This window comes from Hippocampus guttulatus, chromosome 9, assembly GCF_054856545.1.
Source record: "Hippocampus guttulatus isolate MCC_2025c chromosome 9, RoL_Hgut_1.0, whole genome shotgun sequence".
In the NCBI taxonomy this organism is placed as follows: Eukaryota; Metazoa; Chordata; class Actinopteri; order Syngnathiformes; family Syngnathidae; genus Hippocampus; species Hippocampus guttulatus.
In genome coordinates, this window is record NC_141269.1 from 20,977,822 (window position 1) to 21,001,559 (window position 23,738).

At 43.1% G+C, this 23,738-nt stretch overlaps 1 protein-coding gene across 1 annotated transcript in view; it reads right to left on the reverse strand.

Moving 5' to 3' along the window:
• The window catches only part of wdr17 (WD repeat domain 17), a 57,318-nt gene that overhangs the window by 16,307 nt on the left and 17,273 nt on the right, over nucleotides 1-23,738 (reverse strand). Inside the window, 12 exon segments of the mRNA XM_086119267.1 lie at nucleotides 975-1,107; nucleotides 2,484-2,548; nucleotides 2,810-2,965; nucleotides 10,452-10,577; nucleotides 18,611-18,741; nucleotides 18,831-18,980; nucleotides 19,955-20,041; nucleotides 22,362-22,477; nucleotides 22,767-22,931; nucleotides 23,131-23,217; nucleotides 23,345-23,351; nucleotides 23,354-23,426. Of these exon segments, the coding sequence (XP_085975393.1) occupies nucleotides 975-1,107; nucleotides 2,484-2,548; nucleotides 2,810-2,965; nucleotides 10,452-10,577; nucleotides 18,611-18,741; nucleotides 18,831-18,980; nucleotides 19,955-20,041; nucleotides 22,362-22,477; nucleotides 22,767-22,931; nucleotides 23,131-23,217; nucleotides 23,345-23,351; nucleotides 23,354-23,426 (1,296 nt within the window).

Genomic DNA, 23,738 nt, shown 5'->3' on the forward strand with positions numbered 1-23,738 from the left:
TTTACTCCTACAGAAACCATATTTAAAACAAAAAAATAAATTTCCCTCCCACATCCATTTTCAAACATTTTTTATAAAGCTCCAGGGAGCCACTAGATGGCGGGAAAGAGCAGCATGCGGCTCTGGAGCCGTGTGTTACCCAGAGCTAGGCTGCTCACTAACACAAAGAAACATGAACACGTTACACCTGTCTTAGCCTCTTTGCGCACTCTAGTCAGGTCCAACAAACAATTTAAAATACAATAAAATACTACTACTCCGACAAGTACTGTATTGGCCCGAATATAAGACGGCCCTGATTATAAGACGACCCCCTCTTTTTCAAGACTCAAGTTTGAAAAAAGACTTTTTGAACACCAAATTAATTTTTTTACAGAAAATAATTACAGTACATCGGAAACAAATGATTATAACAATATATTTGAGAGAAAAAGCATGTTATTTTTCCTCATTCAAATCTTAATATCTGAACATTTAAATATGTAAACTAAAATGCAATCACATTCGTAAATGAATGGCTTCTGATTTTTGAAATGTAAATTACATCATAACTTCTCCTAAGATGCCGGTTAACCTGGCCGATCTTCAACCCACTTTTCTCCAGATTATCGCTGCGTTTCGCCAGTTTCTCTTATCTCTCCTATTATTTTCTTCTCTTTTCTTTCTTACCTCTATTTTTTTATTTTTATCCTTCGTGACAGGTTCACTTTGGCCTCGGGAGTCAAGTTCAGCATTCGCGTCAATGATATCTGGCGCCATCTAGCGTCGCGAATGGGTATAATGTCCAGACCCCGAATATAAGACGACCCCCACTTTTTCAGTCTTATTCAATGCAAATAACACCATCTTATATTCGGGCCAATACAGTGTTACGTCTGGTGTCAAATGCTCTTCACACCGTGGCCTTGTCACGTTGTCCTTGACAATTTTCTGAGGAAAAAAACCCTCCACCATTGTCTGAATTCCCTCTGTACCTGTGCAATTAGTAAGGCCTCAAGCAGTTGTCCTCTACCAGTGAAGAATGTTACGAGCTTTTTAATGTCTCCTGTGGCGATGCAGTAGGGGATAGCATCATCGTTATCCTCCATTATCAGCTGATCAGCTCTCCTGCAAAACAGGCATAACAAGGAAGGTACATTTGAGTTGCTTTGGTGACAACATAAAAAAAGAGCATATGTAATGTTCCAAAAAAGGTAATTGAAAGTAAATGAAATACATTATATTATGTGCTAATTCGATGACAAAGAACTCAATCGAAGATAAAAGCTTTTCATCATAGACATTTCATCCATCCATCCATTTTCTAATCCGCTTATCCTCACAAGGGTCACGGGGTGTGCTGGAGCCTATCCCAGCTGTCTTCAGGCAGTAGGCGGGGGACACCCTGAACTGATTGCCAGCCCATCACAGGGCACACATACACGAACAACCATCCGTGCTCACAATCACACCTCAGGACAATTTAGAGCAGTGATCACAAACTTGTGGCCCATAGGCCTTGACATGAAAGTTTAATGTACGTGCGGCCCACGCGAGTTTGATATGGATGCTGAATGTGTTAGCACTACCTCCGTGCTAAATTTTTAGGTCTGTCTCGTTCGATAGCCGACAGCTTCAGAGCACCCAGACTATAGCAGTGACATGACCATGCCAAAAGTGCCCCGCATCAACTTGAACACACGTGTAAACCACGGATGTAAACAACCTGCCGCTTCTGCTGAATACACATTTAAAAAGATAAACAACATGCCAGTGTGGCTGAAACCGGAGCCGGGTGCAGCACCAGACCTGACGTTACACACGCACAAGAATGGGGAAAATGAGTGCTGAGACACTACCAGGGAGCTAGCACTACAACATACACACAAGCGAAGGTTTATGTGTATGTGCCCGTGTTAGCATTAGCTCCATGCTAGCCACTAGCAGAACTTTTCAGACAGAAAAAAAATATTTAATTTAATACTATACGGCCACCACAAACACTGTGTTTCCATGTCTTCTGACCTTCAACCAATCACTAACTGTGCCGTGCTCGACTTCATATGCAGGGGTAGGACCCTGAGCCGATCTGGTACCAGCAGAAATAACGTTCTTTGATCAGTTTATTATTTTTCTTTCATCTTATTTTGTGTCGAAAAATAAAAATGAAGCTATTTGAGAATGTTTTATCAGAGCTTTTCTTGTGGAAAACCCGGAACCAAAGCACTGAAAAGTGTTGGGTATAGCAGAAGCAAAAGCATTGAAGAAAATATACATACAAGAAAACCCATGCAGGCATGGAGAGAACCTGCAAACTCCAAACAGGAAGGCCGGAATTTAACCCTTCATCTCTGCACTGTGAGGCCGATGCGCAAACCAGTCGACCACCGGGCCACACTCATTGACATTTCATGTATTTTGAATAAAATATGAATATTTATATTCTAGGGACAGAAAAGTAACCAAAAGCCAGGAATGGCCCATAGGTGAAAATAAAAATCTACCTTTGCATCAGTTTTTTCCAGTACTTCATGGATACTCCTGGTGCTACAGCTAATGCTTTCTCCCACTGCCAGAGAGAAATATTTACACTTAGTCACTCATTCATTTCATTCTCAGTATGTTCATTTTCTTTGTTTTCATCTGTCATCAGATGGTACATAAAACAAGTAACAAACTTTACATTTGTTCAAATGGATTCCATTCAGGAGTAGACATTTTTTTCTGTGTTTTTGGTTATAAATTTCAAACACAAGTTTGTAAAGTTTAAGTCATCGGATGTGCACTTTGCAGAGCAAATAAGAAAGATGCAGACGTGCAAGTGCTGCACCTGTCCAAGCTCCACCATCAATTCACAGTATCGCTGGATCTGTCCTAGCCTCAGATGGATATCTCCTGCTTCTTTAAGGCGTTCTTCTTTACTGGGCGCTCCAATACCACCTCCGAATTTACACATCTTGACAATGGTCAATTCCTGGGCTTCAGACTGGTGGAAAACACACAAAAAAAGGACAGGAAGTTTGAACATGAAAAATCTTGAATGGACAACAATAATTTTGTGATTATGGAAGATCATCTGGTCAGCATGGTGTACGACTGGTTGGCACATCCGCCTCACACTGTAGAATCGCAGAGTTCGGCCTTCCGTGTAGAGTTTGCATATTCTCCCCGTGCCTGCGTGGATTTTCTTCGGGTACTCTGGTTTCCTGCCACAGTCCCAAAACATGCATGGCAGGCCGATTGAACACTCTAAATTGACCCTAGGTTTGAGTGTGAGCGCGGATGGTTGTTCGTCTGTGTGCCCTGCGATTGACTGTAAATTTCCACATTGTGGGTCAAATAAAGGATATCTTAATCTTCATCTTAACCTGTTCAGGGTATCCCCCGCCTATTGCTCGAAGACAGCCCGGGTAGGCTCTGGCATGACCGTGACCTTTTGTGAGGATAAGCGGATCGAAAATGGATGGATAGAAGACAAATGTGCCACTCATAGGTAGCGTGAAAACATGCATTAATTTGCATACACACTATATAGTGGCCAGTTACAATGTCATGATCTAATTTTTTGTTAAGCATTTGACTTTGGGGTTTTATTTTGGAACAGGTCATTGACAATTTGGTCCAAGTTTAGATTAATTTTCCGTGCCCGGCAGATCAATTCTTGGTTAACCATTGGTTAACGCCTAACCGCTGGTTAATTTTTCAACCAACATTGTACAAAACATGGTTAGTCACGCTTTTACTTAACGGTACCATCAAAGTTCACCATGTGCATTACGTCACTGGTTAGCACCAATATATCCCCAAATTTGTCTTTTTGTTTACTTCAGGTTTTGCCAAAAATAAAAAATAAAATGGATAGCCACCCGAGCAATGTTTTTCAATTTTGTTTGTAAACAGACGAAACATGAACTAATATGTATACATTATCACATGAACCCATTACTACTGACCTTTATTACCCATGTTATCAGTTTCGTCTTAAATATTAAGTATCCATGCAAGTCAGGGGTGCTCAACCTTTAGTAGAACAAAGATCTATTTTTCAAGCAGCCAACTTCCCGCGATCGACCACTTACCGCACGTGCAAGCATACACACAAGCATGGGTAGAACTTCGCACGCATAAACGTGCATGCACGCAAGTATGCATACACGCACGCAAACACAAGCATGCCATGAGGTGCAACAGCCATAACAGACCCTAATACAAAAAAAACCCTGAAAAATAAAGTAGACACAAGAGTTTGTGCAGGGATGCACCTTTGGCATGTTAACTATCGTAGCTCACGTCTACAGTATTAAAATGCTTCTCCTGGCACTCCAGATTCCCATTCTTTGGCAATGCCATCGGTGAATTGCAGATCAAACAAACTTTGAATAAGAATGAAAAAAAAATTGATATGTCTCAACCGCTCTGATCGTTGGCTGTAATTGCACACTGCTAACCGCAACTTCCTGTTATACAGGCCATGCGCCACCTTAGGTTAAAGGTGACCTATATTTTATTTTTTTATATTTTTATATGAAGGGTTGCTGCAAGAAGGAGAGATACCGCCGCTCGTTCCTACCGCTGCTGAATAAAAAATAAAATGATGTGAAAAGCAATTGTAAATAGCACAGCCACCTTATCTATATCTATATTTACATTGCACTTAATTGAACAGTGTACATTGAAACTGTAACATTTATTTTGTGAATGCAAACACTTTTTCTTCTTTCTTCCCACAGTCTTGCTGCTGTAGACTGTAAATTTCCCCAGTGTGGGACAAATAAAGGATATCTTATCTTATCTTAGGATGGAATCTACACCAACACAAAATCTATGATCAAACAACACGCAGACACACAAATCTTGCATTTTTTGCCCCTCATCTCCCCCAACATCCTTCGCGGTCGACTTGGGAGCAGTCTGCGGACTACCGGTCGACCGCGATGCACTGGTTGGACTCGCCTGCTGTGTACAGTTCAGCTGAGTGGCAGAAAGTAACGACCATGCTGAAGAGTATTTTTAAAGGGAGTAACTCGTAATGAAACCCGCACCACATTACTTTTGAGTAAAGTTAGGGTTGTTCACACGGCAACATTTGCTCCGGTGCTATGCCAGTAGAGCGGTCACACGTGCAAAGTTACACCGGTGTAGGCCCTGAAAACAGCTTACTCCGGAGCAAATTTAACCCACCTCAGGGAGGTAGTTTAAAAATTTGCTCCGGAGCAAATGCTCGTTTGCGGGGCAGCACCGATGTAAAATGGTACGTGTGAACGCTACAATTTGCTTCGGAGCAAATGCTCGTTTGCGGGGGGGGAGTAGCCTTGCTACTCGTGAGAAGAGTTGATTACATACGGCGAGAATGTGTTGCTTTCGTGCTCTGTTGTACTTCCGTCATGTGTTTAATAACGACACAAGACATGGCTGGCAATAACAGTAGCAAGCGGCACCTTTGGGTTATACCATCTCAACTAGAACCGACGTGGGGGATAGTCCCCAAACATCATCTTTACTTTTGTAGGAGACTGGACTGTCTCGGAGTTGTTTGTGCAGTGGCGGGCCGTGCATTTCAACCTGAGGCCTTCAGTGACGTCACATACATTAACACAATATAGGCTCGTCAAGCAGCACTTAATTTCAAGAGCATTTAAAACCATCAAGTATGCATTCACAATTAAGAGCAGGAAACTAAATGTACAGATATTGTCAAAAAATAAAAAGATGATTTAAAAATACTAAATAAAATGCCACCCAAATTACACTGTGTGATCTTAAACAAGTCTGTCCAATAAATTGCGCAATGTCGCAGTTTCATATAAGACACCAACCATTCATTCATTCATTCATCTTCCGAACCGCTTCATCCTCACTAGGGTCGCGGGGGTGCTGGAGCCTATCCCAGCTGTCTTCGGGCAGTAGGTGGGGGACACCCCGAATTGGTAGCCAGCCAATCGCAGGGCACACAGAGACGAACAACCATGCACACCCTCACTCACACCTCGGGACAATTTAGAGTGATGACACCAACCACACAATAACAAAACAAACGATTCTTTGAAAATAAAGTAAACAGATCATTTGCATTTTGAGAATAGGCTATACAACAGCAAATAACGGAAAATGTTGAGCAGCTGAGATTGAACGAACTTTAGTGCACGAAGGTGACTACAATGCGCCATGATAAATTACAGGTGAGCAGATTTATTTGATACATTTTTGTATCTTTGTCATTTTATTTCATTACCATTAATTTAATACGAACGAAATAAAATGACAAGAAGAAATGTAAAATAAAATTCATTTACTCACCAATGTAGTGCCTGTTCACTGAGCTGCACATCTACGTGAGTGTCCCCAAACGTTTTGAAACGCACCGTAGCTTGTTAAGTGCCCAGCCGTGCTCTGATGTTTCCTTGCTGCCTTGGTAAAACAATCCAGTGTGGCTCCAAACACCAAATCGGTCCGTTGCAAGCAATAGGCATTCCCAGCAGTACAATTTACAGCGTTTCTCAGAGGCTGTGAGCCACGGGTACCGTTCATAATTGCTCGTCTGAGAATGACGGACAAACCCTTTTCCTTGCTGGGACAGGCTAGCTAGCGCAGGAGTTGGGCGACCTCTTTGCACAATATCTAGCTTTTCGTGGAAGGTCCGTCTTGAAAATTGTGTGGAAAGTAGTTCTGCAACCAGATCAACGTCTTCTCCTTCGGCCATTTTGGGTTAAAATGCAGTGATAGCTCTAGCAGGTGCGAATCCAATCACCGAACGCGCACATCCAGTCTCGACGTAAGCCCTCTAGCTGGCCCTGGTATGCAGACTCGTGATCTGATTGGCTATTGCAACCTGACTGTGCCCATTCACTTACAGCACATAGGGGCCTGCTCTGTTTAATCTGAAGGCCCCGAGCAAGTTTAATTTACCTGGCAACACAAGCTAGCTGAAATATGATTGGTTAAAAACTCTACCATAATAAATACGTTATTTATCGAGTGGCTTTCAATGTTATTTAAAATAACACTCGACTAAGTGGAAATAATATGATGAAGAATACAGAGAATAATTTTGTTTACATATTTATAAAAATAACATAAATTAAATTTATGTTATTCTCAGAAAAGTAAATTGAATAAATTTACTTTTCTGAGAATGTTTAGGCCAGCAGAGAAGGCCTTGCTGGCCCTGACGGAACGCCACTGTGTTTGTGTAGTTTGTTCCTTTGTTGTGTGTTCACAACCCCCTGCCCCCCCATAGAATTTATTTTGTGATTTCCTCTCTTGATTTTCTGTTTGGCGCATTACATATTTGCTTTTCTGAGTGTCATTGAAGTCACCGTTGATTTAAGTTTTCGGGGGCGGTCATTCAGCGCCTCTCGAGCAAAAGGCACGGAGACCAAGAAGGAGAAGGACGTGCCTGTACAGCAGTTGCTTGATTTGTGTAAAAGTTTGAAAAAGAACCAACACGACAGCTCTCTGTTTTGCATTGGCGCTCACCGATGCTACGCCGGAGTTAACATGCTCAGCGGCTTTGTACGTGTGACCGCTCCACAAAATTTGCTCCGGTGTAAAATATATCGCAACAAAATACATCGGTGCAGCACCGGAGCAAATGTGTGCCGTGTGAACACCCCTGAAATTTGATTACATTATTTGGTAAATATATTTCATTGTAGGGCAGTGCGGTTGACGAGTTGGCACACCGGTTTTACAGTGCAGAGGTGCAGGGTTCGAATCTGGCTCTGGCCATCCTGTGTGGTGTTTGCATGTTCTCCCCATGCCTGCGTGGGTTTTCTCCGGGTACTCCGGTTTCCTCCTCACATTCCAAAAACATGCATGGCAGGTTGATTGAACGCTCTATATTACCCCTCGGTGGGAGTGGGAGTGCGAATGGTTGTTTGTCGATGTGTACCTTGTGACTGACTGGCAACCAGTTCAGGGTGTACCCCGCCTTCTGCCCGAAGACAGCTGGGATAGGCTCCAACACGCCCGTGACCGTCGTGAGGATAAGCGCTTCAGATAATTGATGGATATTTTTTTTGTGGATGTTGGTTGGAATTATATTATCTTAGCCTTTGATAATGTTAACATGTAAGAATGAGACAGAACTGGCAGATTTTTGCGAATTAACAGTTCAATAGATGTATATAAGTGTATGTTAAAAGAATATAAGTGTATGTACCTGTAAAGCTCTTTGATGAGCGACTGTATGATTTATATACACTGATAGATAGTGCAGTCCATTTACTGTTTTAATCAAATTGGGTTTTTCATCCATTGGTCTATGACAGGGGTGGCCAACCCGCGGCTCGCGAGCCGCATGCGGCTCTTTGGCTGGTTCAATTCGCCTCCCGGGCTCTCACACGACAAGTGTCGAAAACGCCTCGGCAGCGGCGACGCCATTCAAATTAGGCGCCAACTTCACAGAACGTACTCCGTCAGCCGATCATCAATCCCGTTACTTGATTGACATAAAGGGCAACCGATCAGATGACTGCATCACCGACCGCTCATGCGCAAACAACGGCGCTAAACGCTAAGCTAGTCAGCCTATCATCAATCCCGTTACTTGATTGACATAGAGGGCAACCAATCAGATGACTGCATCACCGCTCATGCGCAAACAACGGCGCTAAGTGCTAAGCTAGTCAGCGAATTACCTCTGATTTTAAGGCAGGGGTGCCCAATACGTCGATCAGAATCGACCGGGAGCCAGCGAACTGGTCCCAAGTCGACCGCAAGGGGTGGGAGGAGGAAATGCGTGGGGAAGTGCCCATCCGTCCTTCATAAAATAATTGCTCTACGTCCCCGTCCGTCCTCATAAAGCGCTTCCATCCTTACATTTCACCAGTCCATCCTCTCCTCTGGGAGAGAGGTTAACATCAGAGGTTTCATAACTCACACATTTTTAAAGCTCAACTCAAATGTATTTATAAAGCACTTTAAAACAACCAGTGCTGTATACAAAGTGTTGTACATGGAGCAAATATCATATACAGTAGTCATTCGTTTATCGAGGTTAATGGGGACCAAAACCACCCGCGATAAACGAAAATCCACCAAGTAGCGTCCAATTAACATAAACCGGTTTAAAATATATATATATATACTGTAGATATTTTTTTATATGTTTGAAAAAATCCGCGATGCACTGAACCCGCGATAAACGAACCGCAAAGTAGCGAGGGATCACTGTATACAACAATAAACAATAAATTAATAATGAAGACAATAGAAAGCACAAAAACAGTAAAACAAAAATCAAGTCTGAGTCATGCTGAGTCAAAAGCCAAAGAATACAAATGAGTTTTGAGATGAGTTTTAAAGATGGGCATTGAGGGGGCTTGCCGAATGTTCAGTGGGAGGTAATTCTCTCCTGAGCTTCCGCTTAGTTCTTGGTACCTCTAATAATGTCTAGTCCGCAGACCTGAGGCACTGGCAGGTCTGTAGGGGCGGAGGAGCTCATTGAGGTAGGGTGGAGCGAGGCCCTTTCAAGATTTGAAAACAAATAATAGGATCTTTAAAAGAACTTTAAAATGCATAGGGAGCCAATGAAGGGATGAAGTAGGAGTTATGTGCTACCTCTTACGAGTACCAGTCAAGAAGCAAGCAACAGCATTCTGGACCAACTGGAGACGCTTAATGGAGGATTGGCTGACTCCAAAGTAAAGTTCATGACAATAAACCAGCCGGTTAGCTCATTAGACACTTATTTTTTTCAATTTCCAACTGTCCCTCGTAGTTGTAGTGCCCCAATAGGGACATGTTCCCCTTGAGTAAGACCAGCTTGTCAAAGCTGGCACAGGCCAGGCTTTGGCTGAAGGATATCTCCTGCTATAGAAAAATCCCTCTCCATTGGAGTGGAGCTAAGCAGTTGTATTTCATAAATGAGTCCACCCACGGCTCCATGTGCTCTGCTCCCAATGCGGTACCTGCGGTTGGTGACCAGTGGCACGTTTGAAGCATTCCAAGGCAATTTTTGTCCTTAGCCCATTTCGCCTGAGTAGCCATGGAAATCTTGGAGCCTTTGAGCACTGTAGTGATCTTTAAAACCTTAGCTTCTGTAATTCCAAACATATTTGACGGGGTAAGAAGGTCGAAGGAGAAAACATATTGTGATCTTGGAAACACTAGTTCACCACTACTCTGGGATCCTTACCAGTTCTAGTTCAAGTGACTATTTTCTGTTTGTATTCATCCCATCCACCCATTATCTTATCTGCTAATCCTCACAAGGGTCACGGGCATGCTGGAGCCTATCTCAGTTGTCTTTGGGCAGTAGGCGGGGGACACCCTGAACTGTTTGCCAGCCAATCGCAGGACACACAAAGACAAACAACCATTCACACCCTCAATCACAACTACAGGCAATTTAGAATGATCAGTTAACCCACCATGCATGTTTTTTGAATGTGTGAGGAAACCAAATTATGCAAAGGGTATCCTGGTGGAGCTAATCAGCTTCTATTTGAAGGTTTATGACAGATACTTACTGTTTTAAACTTCAGCAGGTGTTTCATGTGCATTACACCCTTGCTGTAGCTGCCTGGTAGCAGTGAGTCGTCCTGTCCGTTAATGACAGACACCAAGTCCCACAAGTTGCTGCTTTCCCCTGGAGGCTATCAAAAAAAATTAAATACACACAAGTTAATTACCGGTATTCACAAACTAGTTAAAACAGTCTAATTAAATTGTCTAAGCCAGTAGTTCTTAGCCTTATTAGAGGTACCGAACTCAACAAGTTCATATGCACATTCATCGAACCCTTCATTCCTGAAAAATAAAAATTCAAGAAGTGTTCCTTCAGTTTTGCCCATGCGAGACTAGAGTTGCTCACCTTGGCATGACAAATCATGCAGATTGGATGCTGAGTCCCATCACATTCCGTGATGCATGTAAATCCATTTAGCACATATTCATCCGACCAATTTGGAGTTTTTTAGCTCGACATAGTTAGTGTGTATTAAATTCATTCATTCATTTTCCGAACCGCTTTATCCTCACTCGGGCAAGCCTATCCTAGCCGTCTTCGGGCAGCAGACCCTAAATTGATTGCAGGGCACACAGACGAACAACCATCCATGCTCACACTTTCACCTAGGGACAATTTAGAGTGTTCAATCAGCCTGTTTTTGGAATGTGGGAGGAAACCGGAGTACCCACGCAGGCCCGGGGAGAACATGCAAACTCCACACAGGGAGGCTGGAGCTGGAATTGAACATCTGCAAGCGTGTATTAAAACATTCTAAAAATAAAAATAAAGAAATTACAGACATACTATCGCGACAGTCACACTTTGACTACTGAGCGAACTAAATATCCCGCAGCACTGATTAGAATGTGATTATCTACAGCCATTGATGGCCAAGCGGGCGTGTCATAACTAAATGATATGTTGAGTCGGGTGTGTCTTAACCTCCAGGGCAGAAGTTCCATCCCTCACCTATGGTCACCGATTCACCGAACCCAGGGGTTCGATCAAACTCAGGTTAAGAACCACTGGTCTAAACATTCCAGTTCTTATTTAATTGTTTATTGAAAGTATTGGATTGGATTGGATACAACTTTATTGTCAAATGTGTTGTATGTGTAACATACAGCACAGATGAAATTTCTTCCCTCTCAACAAATGCATGATTATGGCTCAAGATGATGTGAAATTATCACTATGTCTTGAGAGGTCATTCTTATTGTGTTTGTGGGGGTGGCGGGGATCTGCAGCTATGACATTTGTAACCATGTACAGTTTTGGTATGTGAAGCTCTCTATTATTCATAAAATATCAACACTGCTTCCTGAAATGACCAATAAAACCAGAGCTGTTAAGATCCAATCACGTGATCAGATTTCGCATCCTATCATTTGGTTTTCAGCTGATTGGTGATCAGGGCAAAAATATTGTTTTTCTTTATTTTGAGAGATTTTTTCAGGTCACAGCGTAACCAAATAATTCAAAGCTATAAATATTTTGTCAAATGGACCAGTATCATGTTAATTTTATATTAAACAATGTTCTGTTTATTTTGAGGGAGTAGCAGTCAGAGTGGCAGTCAGAACCACATGCATGCGCATGCACGAAGATACGTCTGCGTGTTCACAGTGGTCTCCTTCTTCGCTGCAGCAGCACATGAACTAGAGCAACAACAGCACACAAACAATGTGAAAACACTCAGAGTAAGCCAAAAGATACTTATAAAATAGATTAAGTCTGCTTTGCCTGCAATACAGCTAACTCAATGACAAGCATAAGTCAAGTCAAGTCAACCGTATTTATAGAGCACTTTCAAACAGCCATCGCTGCATACAAAGTGCTGTACATGGAGCAATTTAACATGCACAATAAACAGTAAGACAAATCGGTAATAAAGGCGGTAGAAAGCACCAAACAGTAAAACCAAGAACAAATCTAAGTCATGCTGAGTCGAATGCCAAAGAATACAAGTGAGTTTTGAGGAGGGTTTTGAAGATGGGCAGCGAGGAGGCTTGCCGAATGTTCAGTGGGAGGTCATTCCAGAGAGAGGGACCAGCAACAGAAAAGGCTCGATCCCCTCTGAGCCTCAGTTTAGTTCTTGGTACTTCTAATAATGTCTGGTCCACAGACCTGAGGCGCCGGGCAGGTGTGTAGGGGCGGAATGAGCTCAGAGAGGTAAGGTGGCGCGAGATTATTCAGAGATTTGAAAACAAATAAGAGGATCTTGAAAATAACTCTAAAATGTATGGGGAGCCAGTGAAGGGATGCCAGAGTAGGAGTTATGTGCTCCCTCTTACGAGTACCAGTCAAGAGGCGAGCAGCGGCATTCTGGACCAGCTGAAGGCGCTTAATGGAGGACTGGCGGACTCCAAAGTAAAGGGCATTGCAGTAATCGAGCCGGGATGTGACAAAGGCATGAATTACTGTCTCAAAGTGTTCATGTGAGAGGAGAGGTTTTATTTTGGCCAGCTGTCTAAGGTGAAAGAAGCTGGATTTAACAACAGCACCAATCTGCCGATCAAGTTTGAAATCACTGTCCAGTTTAAGGCCCAAGTTTGAGACTGTTGACTTAAGATAAGGAGACAGGGGGCCCAAGTCTACAGGATGGGATGTACAAGGGCCACTGGGACCAAACAATATCACCTCTGTCTTCTTTTCATTGAATTTCAAGACATTTTGTGCCATCCAGGTTTTGATTTCTTCCAGACAGGATAGGAGTGGCCTTAATGAGAAGGCGTCTTTCTTGCTCAGTGGGACATAGATCTGGCAGTCATCTGCATAGCAGTGGAAGGGAATACCATGTTTCCTTAAGATGGAACCCAATGGGAGCAGATACAGCGAGAACAGCAGAGGCCCCAGAATTGAGCCCTGTGGAACACCACATGACAGGGGAGCAGTGCGTAACTCAGAGCAGCCAAGGCTGACACAAAAGGTTCTGTCAGCTAAATAGGACCTGAACCACTCAAGAGCACTGCCGCCAATGCCCACCAAGTGCTGCAAACGAGTCAGCAGAATACTGTGATCCACTGTATCAAATGCTGCAGTTAAGTCCAATAAAACTAGACACACGTGGTCTCCAGCGTCATTTGCCAGGAGGATGTCATTAGAAACGCGTAACAGGGCTGACTCCGTGCTATGCATCGTCTTGAAACCTGACTGGAAGACCTCCAAGATGTTATGTTCATCCAAGAAAAATTTCAACTGCATGTGCACCACTTTTTCCAGAATTTTGGAAATGAAAGGCAGTTTGGAAATGGGCCTGAAACTTGACAGCAAATCTGTATCAAGACCAGGTTTCTTGATCAAGGGTTGGACCACAGCATGCTTAAACTGTTGGGGAACTACACCAGAAGAGAGGCTGCTGTTGATGATATCCAAGACCGATGCGCCAACACTCGGGAGAACCTCCTGAAAGAAGTGCGGGGGAAGAGAGTCGCAAGGGGAGCCAGATAGCTTCGTCTGGCGAACTACATCCTCCAAAAGCGTCAAGGACACAGTTTCAAAAGAATTTAGCACAGCTGAACATGGAACATAGACAGAGGGGTCAGATGCGGTATTTGAGACCGGAGTCCTAGCTGTAGAGACCTTATCAATGAAAAACTGAAGGAATCTGGTGCACATCTCGGGTGAAGAATCCGAGCAAGTAGGCAGAGGGGGTTTGAGTACAGAATCTATCGTTTTAAATAGTGCGCGTGGGTTGTGACGGTTAGCTTGAATAAGGTCCGACAGATATTCTCTTTTCGCCTCTTCTACTGTGAGCTGGTAGTTACGCCAGCCGTCTTTCCAAATTTGATAAGAGACATGCAATTTGTCTTTTTTCCACACACCCCTGCCTAGCTGCGCGGGTAATGTCGTTAAACCATGGCTCGGGTTTAGGTTTTGGGAGCACAGTTTTTGAAGGAGCCACCAAATCCAGGATGGCACGGCATGATGAGTCGAACCAAGAGGTGAGTTACTCTGTGTTAGACGAGGGTACGCAAAGGTTATTAAAGGCATCAGAGAAACGACTAGCAGTGCGAGGGTTAAAAATTCGGCGTTTACAACTAGGAGCGGCAGATTTCACAGCAGCATGCGATAAGACTACGTCAAATAAAACTGCCATGTGATCAGAAATCCCATTTTCAAGGACTTCCAGATTTGACACCGGTAGACCATAAGCAAGGACAAGGTCTAAAATATGTCCTTGTTCATGTGTCGGGCTGGTCACATACTGCACGAAATTAAAAGAGTCGATAAGTCTTAAGAAGTCCTTTGCTAGTGGTTTTTCCAGACAGCACACATGGATATTAAAAACCCCATTAGGAGGATATGATCATATCTCAGCCTGATTTCCGCAAGAAAGGTTGAAAAGTCGCTTAAAAAGTCTGTTGTATTTAGGAGGACGGTAAATGACAGCACAGAGCACCGGGAAAGAGGTGAGAGAGAGAGCGTCAGGCACGTTAGCAATTCTGACCTGACCAAATGATTTCACTTAAAAGTTTAACAAGTATGAGTTGTTGTAATTTTTGACAAGCAAGCTTGTTCCCCACAGGTTGCACAAGGTCTGCGTCAGGTGCTGGGGAACCAGAGCACCTTGATGAAAAATGGGCTACTGGAACAAAGCGGAAATGGGCGAGATGCGATAACATGGCTCTGTTGGAATGCTACTACTCAAGCAACCCTAGTCAGAGGGGTTACATGCAGAGAGTGTGGGCTGCATGGTTACTTTGAAACCCACAGTCAAGGTTGACCACGAAACAACGAGTAGCTCAGTGTTCCAACATCCACAAACGGCAACTGCTGTCACAACTTGAGATTGATGAGGGACAACGCAGGGCCCCAGGCTGCCAGATCGGAGGAGGAGGTCATACCAGAGATTGGGAGGCAAGCCCCAATGAATGCAGATGATGAGATTGGGAGGCAAGCCCCAATGAATGAAATGCTGAGCGAGGCAGCAACTGACCTGAAAGCTAAGATCATGGTGAGAATGAAAGCTGGGCAACCTAGAAACAACGGCTATGTGAAGTACCACCTGAAAGTCTCATGGAAAGTGTGAATGCAGCACTGAGGGCGATCCCTACTGTAACGATTACGGAAACCAATGAGCTGATATACACTTCAGCATCAGTGATCCTAGAGATGCTTGGCGATAAGAGCAACCATGGAAGCCATGAGATACGTTACCCACCATGGAAAAGACGGTTAGAGGCTAAGATCAAGGCGGCTCGGAAAGATGTGAGTCAATTGACGGAGAGGTACCTGAGAGGTACATCCAGATGACCATAACTGAAGCACTTGAAACTGCCAAAAAATTCTTGTTCAGCCGCCTAAAGCGGTACACGAAAAAGAATGAGGCCAGACGAATAAACAACCTGCAAAAGTGTACGCTCAGTGGCAGGGTCCTTACAACAGAGCTGACCCACCAAAACTGGAAACTGAAAGGTACTGGAAAGGCATATGGGAGAAGGAGTGCACAATGGCTGGTGACCCTGAGAGAGGAGCACAGCAACCTCCCTGAACAGAACCCAGTTACCATAACAGTGGCAGACATACAGGAAAGAGTCTCAGATATGAAAAACTGGACAGCACCAGGCCCGGACATGGTCCACACCTACTGGCTAAAGACACTCACAGCACTCCATGAGCGCCGAGCAGCACAAATGAACCAGCTGCTGAGGGATGCGACTCACCCAGGATGGCTAACCGAAGGGCGAACAATCCTGATCATGAAGGATCCCTCAAAGGGTGCAGTCCCATCCAACTATCGGCCAATAACCTGTCCCTCCACAACATGGAAGCTCATGTCAGGCATCATTGCGGCTCAGATAAGTGGACACATGGATCAATACATGAGCGAAGCACAGAAGGGCATTGGTAGAGATACCAGAGGAGCCAAACATCAGCTCCTGGTTGACAGAACAGTCGCACAAGACTGCAGGTCTCGACATACCAACCTGTGCACAGCTTGGATTGATTACAAGAAAGCCTATGACTCGATGCTACATACATGGATCACTGAATGCTTGGAGTTGTATAAGGTGAACAGGACCCTAAGAGCCTTCGTTGCGAACTCAATGAGGATGTGGAAAACCACACTTGAAGCCAATGGCCAAGTGTCCATCAAATGTGGCATATACCAAGGTGATGCACTCTCCCCACTGCTGTTCTGCATAGGACTGAACCCCCTAAGCCAAGTAATCACCAAGACAGGCTATGGATACCGCCTCAGAAATGGAGCTACGATCAGTCACCTCCTCTACATGGATGACATAAAGCTGTACGCTAAGAGCGAAAGGGTCATAGACTCCCTGATCCACACAACCAGGATCTACAGCAGCGTCATTCGGGCTTGAGAAATGTAGTCGGATGGTGACTAAAAGAGGAAAGGGAGTCCGCACTGAAGGGGTCTCACTCCCTGAAGGAACAATAGCAGACATTGAGGACAGCTACAAGTACCTCGGTATACCACAAGCCAATGGCAACCTCGAACTGGCAACAAGTAAGTGGCTACGGCCAAATACCTCCAGCGAGTGAGGCAAGTCCCAAGAAGCCAGCTCAATGGCAAGAATAAGACCCGGGCAATAAACAGCTATGCCCTGCCAGTGATCAGATACCCTGCAGGAATTATAAGGTGGCCAAAGGAAGAGATTCAGACCACAGACGTTAAGACCCGAAAGCTCCTAACCATGCATGGAGGGTTCCATCCCAAATCCAGCACCCTGAGACTGTACGCAAGCCGAAAGGATGGAGGACGGGGACTCGTGAGTGTGAGAGCCACTGTCCAGGATGAAACATCCAAGCTCCATGAATACATCAAGGAGAAGGCTCCAATGGATGACGTACTCAGAGAATGTCTCAGACAATGGGGAACAGAGGATGAGGCGCTGGAAGAGGGACCATCATGGGAGGACAAGCCTCTACACGGGATGTATCACCGGACCATAACTGAAGTGGCTGATCTCAAGAAGTCCTATCAGTGGCTAGAGAGGGCTGGCCTGAAGGACAGCACAGAGGCACTCATCCTGGCTGCTCAGGAGCAGGCCCTGAGCACCAGAGCCATTGAGGCCCAGATATACCACACCAGACAAGACCCAAGGTGTAGGTTATGCAAAGAGGCACCTGAGACGATCCAACACATAACTGCAGGGTGTAAGATGCTGGCAGGGAAAGCCTACATGGAACGCCATAACCAGGTTGGCTGGCATAGTCTACCGAAACATCTGTGCGGAGTATGGACTGGAAACCCCAAGGTCAAAATGGGAAACACCTCCAAAGGTGGTGGAGAATGACAGAGCGAAGATCCTGTGGGACTTCCAGATCCAGACTGACAAGATGGTAATGGCGAACCAACCAGATATCGTGATCATAGATAAAGGGCAGAGGAAAGCCGTTGTAGTGGATGTAGCAGTCCCAAGTGATGGAAACATCAGAAGGAAGGAACACGAGAAACTCGAGAAATACCAAGGGCTCAGAGAGGAGCTGGAGAGAGCCTGGAAGGTAAAGGTGACAGTCGTGCCTGTGGTGGTCGGAGCACTCAGGGCAGTGACCCCCAAACTAGATGAGTGGTTGCAACAGATCCCGGGAACAACATCGGACATCTCTGTCCAGAAATGTGCAGTGCTGGGAACAGCAAGGATACTGCGCAGAACCCTCAAGCTTCCTGGCCTCTGGTAGAGGACCCGAGCTGAATGAGGGACGGACACCACCCGAGGGGTGAGATGAGGATTTATATAAATATATATATATATATATATATATATATATATATATATATATATATAGAGCACACACACACGCACACACACACAGTATAGGGGTATTGCTAGTTCCCATAAGTGTCATAATTGTTGTAGCAGTTGTGCTTCCAGAGCCAGGACTACCAGGGATCCAAGATAGTGGATCTGTTCGGTAAATAAGACTATAAATGGCCCATCGGTGTGGATTTTTTAGTAGCTGTCTTTGGCTACATGTCATCCCTGTATTTGTCTGGTGGGTCATCCGAGTCAGCTGGAATAGGCTCCAGCTTCCTCAGTGGTCTGGAACAGCAGCAGTGGTCCAGAAAATTGATTCATTAACTATAATAGCTTTGTTTACTGTGTATAAATTTGGCTCTGTACAAATTTCACGTATCCAACTACATTTGTAAATCCCAAACTATATAGACAAAAAAAAAGATCTTGAAATATAGATATAAATACTTACCGAACACCATTCGGAGAACCAACGTAGCTTCTTGGCTGTAGTGTCGGAGCTGAGTTTCTCCAGCTCCTGCTTGAGGTCTCTTGACACTTTACCACAGAGCAGTGGTGGGGAACTGGGAACCATTGCTTTATCTACAAGACACATCACCAGTCTGGGTCTATACCTTTTATGAATTTGGACCAAAAGAAAACGGAACCAAACCAGTATGAATTAAGTATACCAGTGTTTCCAATTATCTTCTCCCACGGTTGATTGGTGAGGATGTTTAGCAGCAGAGGAGAGATTAGGGGTGTCAGAGACCACAGCCTCACTGTGCTATCTCTGCTACAACTGGCCATGGTGAAAGGACGACTCTCATGGCATGTTAAACCTAAACATACAAACACACAAATCCTGACGTCAAACCTAACTGCAGATTTTTGGCATGCTCTTGCACGTGGTCTTTATGGTAGGGTGACCAAAACAAGCACTTTGACCGACTTGAGACAACTCTTACAATTAAGGAATGGAATGTTATCCCACGACAATATGTGACCATCATACAGGTAAGAGTAACTAGGCTGTTGTGGTTTTTGTTGTTGTTATTGTGAATGGCTCCTTCAAACATGACTGAGACTCTTGATCAAAAGAATAAAGTTTATCCTTTGCTATTAAGTTCAACAATCAAATCCCTCAAAAAAAAAACAACAATAGTTTTGACTCAATAACAACGGTCAAAAAAGATGTTTAGAATAACTTGTGAAGAACACGATCATTTTACATGAGCTTAATAGAAATACTCAGTTGTACATCCCACAAATGGACTTTTTGTTGTTCCTTTCCAGACTGTGATAAGAAACAATGTCAGTGACTGTACTTCTCTCATAATTGCTGCAATCTATTGTTAACTACAGCGGGGGTCATCGACATTTTGTGAACTGAAAGCTACTTCTTTGAGTCCTGATTAATGGAAAGGACTTCCAGTTACATTCATACTTCCGAAATAGCAAATTGGCTTCAATTACATTTGAGTAATTGTTGTTTTTAATAATAATAAACATAGAAGTACATCACCAGTTTCTCATTCAGTATCACGAGAAAGTGGGTCCAAACCTTTGATATTTTCTCACAAAATGTATCAACAACGTAGGAAATAGGCAAAAATGTCTTGGAAAGTGCCTTAATTTAAAAATGTCTCCAAAATTCCTATGAAATCACAATGACCCATGACTGGTATTAGTTTTCAAACAAGCCCGCGGCCTACTCATTTTTTTCTCTTTCGGGAGGTGTACCAAATGCCCATGGGCAACATGTTGGTGAACCCTGGTCTCCAGCCATTCATATTCCATTCAATAATCATTTTACCATAGACGTCAGCACCATGGTCATAGACTGTGTCCAGGCAGTTGCCATCTCTTGTGTCCCAAACTCTGATTGTATAATCCCAAGAGCCTAGAAAAAGCAGACATTGAAATAACACCTTTCGCTATGTATTTCTAAATTAAAGTCCAATGTATGTGTCAGTAGCACATCGGTAAGCACAACATATTGCAAAACCACTAGGTTTAGCAACCCTAATACAATTATGATTAAAATAAAGTATCTGATCCAAGTGTTTTTGTTTTGTCAGGGTTTTTTAGGTGCTTTAAGTGATGCAAATACAGTACTTCACAAACATGAGTACTACCCTCACATTTTTATAAATATTGTATATATTCTCATCAGTGGCGTTCCGTCAGGGCCAGCAAGGCCTTCTCTGCTGGCCTAAACAATAACATAAATTTTATTTATTTTATTTTCATAAATATGTCAACAAAATTATTCTCTGTATTCTTTACGTCATATTTTTTCCACTTAGTCGAGTGGGTTTCAATATTATTTAAAAGAACATAAATAACGTATTTATTATGGTAGAGTTTTTAACCAATCATATTTCAGCTTGCTTGTGTTGCCAGGTAAATTAAACTTGCTCGGGGCCTTCAGATTAAACAGAGCAGGCCCTTGTGCGCTGTAAGTGAACGGGCACAGTCAGCTTGCAATAGCCAATCAGATCACAAGTCTGCGTACCTGGGCCAGCTAGAAGGCCTTACATCGAAACTGGCCGTGCACGTTCAGTGATTGGATTAGCGCCTTTTCTGTTTACTGAGAATTGTATCCTGATTTGTTCAATAAAGATTCTTAAAAAAAAAAAAAGATTGGATTAGCGCCTGCGAGAGCTATCACTGCATTTTAACCCAAAATGGCCGAAGGAGAAGACGTTGATCAGGTTGCAGAACTACTTTCCACACAATTTTCAAGACGGACCTTCCACGAAAAGCTGGATATTGTGCGAAGAGGTCGCCCAACTCCTGCGCAAGCTAGCCTGTCCCAGCAAGGAAAAGGGTTTGTCCGTCATTTTCAGACGAGCAATTATGAACGGTACCCGTGGCTCACAGCCTCTGAGAAACGCTGCAAATTGTACTGCTGGGAATGCCTATTGCTTGCAACGGACCGATTTGGTGTTTGGAGCCACACTGGATTGTTTTACCAAGGCAGCAAGGAAACATCAGAGCACGGCTGGGCACTTACAAGCTACGGTGCGTTTAAAAACGTTTGGGGACACTCGCGTAGATGTGCAGCTCAGTGAACAGGCACTACATTGGTGAGTAAATGAATTTTATTTTACATTTCTTCTTGTCATTTTATTTCGTTCATATTAAATTAATGGTAATGAAATAAAATGACAAATAAATCTGCTCACCTGCAATTTATAATGGCACATTGTAGTCAGTTTTGTGCACTAAAGTTCGTTCAATCTCAGCTACTCAACATTTCCCGTTATTTGCTGTTGTATAGCCTATTCTCAAAATGGAAATGATCTGTTTACTTTATTTTCAAAGAATCGTTTGTTTTGTTATTGTGTGGTTGGTGTCTTATATGAAACTGCGACATTGCGCAATTTATTGGACAGACTTGTTTAAGATCACACAGCGTAATTTGGGTGGCATTTTATTTAGTATTTTTCAATCATCTTTTTATTTTTGACAATATCTGTACATTTAGTTTCCTGCTCTTAATTGTGAATGCATACTTGATGGTTTTAAATGCTCCTGAAATTCAGTGCTGCTTGACGAGCCTATACAGTATTGTGTATGTATGTGACGTCACTGAAGGCCTAAGGTTGAAATGCACGGCCCCCCACTGATTCTCATGGAGTATCACACAAGATATGACCCAGTTTAAAAAGTACACAGTGTACAGCTTGGAAGCCATGTAAATTTAAATTCCCCTCAACATTACTCAACACATTCAAACCTAAACTGCTGACAACAAAATTGAGTACACTGTCAAGTGAAAAATTCCAAATTGTGCCCAATCAAAAGTGTTTTGCCACCATTATTTGTGACGTGTTACATCAGGAGTATGTTTGCAGCCTCCTTGTCTAAATGATGGCTCACAACGTGAAATAGAGTGCTCCGAATTACTGATGGGAGTCGTATGACTATAACAAAGTGCAAGGGAGAAAGAACAAGAACGGGTATTGTGGGCTCATGTGAAGTCGTGGGATGCTTTAAAAATTCCCGGTACGCTTGAGGCTAAAACATAGAAGTACTATTACTGCATACTGCTACGTACTGGCCCACTTAAAACACTGACTAACACTGTGCACATCCCATTTATAAACTCCGACTGAGCTTATGTTAAGAGTTGAAGAGCAGTGTGTTGAACAGTAAAAGTAGAGTTTGGTTTGTCTTCATGAAGAAAGTTAAAGGAGGGTCCAAAGAAAACATACCTGAAATTAGGAGGAATGGAATCTCTGTGTTCCACATCAGGCCTCTGACTGGTGCTGTGTGACCACTCAACACATTGATACATGCATCCTGTGTGTAGTCCCATATACGAACAGTACTGTCCAAACACAATCACACAAGGTCCTCATTCAGTACCAGCCAATTCTGGACCAAGTCTGAAAAGACGTTTAAAACCGTCTTTGGGAGTGAATGAGTTAAATTTAAAGATCTTATCTTTTTTCTTTTTTTACAACACAAAATACAGATAAATACAGACAAGCAAAATATAGTATTGTATAGTACATATACATATATTATAATTGATTTATCTTTTGAGTTATGGGGGATTTTTCTTTTTGCACTTTTCATCTGATAATAGACTTAAAACTGTTTGTGTTTATACCCACCCGTCATCTGATCCAGAACACAGTATCCCCTCTCTGAGCGGAGACCAACGGACATGAAATACTTTAGCTAGGTGACCAGTGAAGACTTTGAGTGGCTGGTCTGAGCTGGTGGCCAGGTAATACACACGAACATTCTTATCCTCGCAACCGGTAGCAATCATATCCCTGTGGGAAGAGTTCAGCCATTCTACAACAGTGAACATTGCTATGATCGTGTATAAAATAAAAACCTGGTATCATATGTGGTACATCAGGTTTGTTAATCTAGGAATAGCTTTCAATTGTGTTTTCTGTGTGGTTTCAGTAATGAACTGATCTGTGGTACATGATACATTGCTTTCCCTGTTGAAAAAGTAGAGCATACTTGTTGTTTTGACTCCAGTCACAGCCAAAAACTGCAGCAGGATGTTTGTACTTATGCAGGATTTTACCATCAATGGTCCGAATGATACTGTTAAAAAAAAAAAAAAAAGTAAAAAATCAATTTGAGATACATATGGAATCAGGATTTTAGCGCAATAATGGTACATGTATACTGTACTGTAATATAATAATTTGAAAATAAAATGCCCACTTACCAGAATCATCACCACTACAGGTTGCAATTCGCTTTGAATCTTTGTGACTCCAGGATATACAAAATATCCCATTTTTACCATGCTGAAGGAGGATAAGACAATCATTTACAAAGGGTCACGATTTTTTAACTGTTACGTAGACTTCAATCGAAACCAGATAATAACTGATTTGACCTGGGGAAAGGTCACTGTTTTTTTTTTTTTAAATCCAAACTCTCCCATATGTCCATATCATGTCCACGCGCAGTCTACAGTATAACATACAGCAAAGTATAATGGGAAAGAATGAGATTCCATTTGAAATCTCCACTTTAGGCACACACATACAAAACCTCCTCCCCTAAAATTGGACGCAGTCTCAAGAAATATGAAAAATAAACAGAAATAGGGAAGC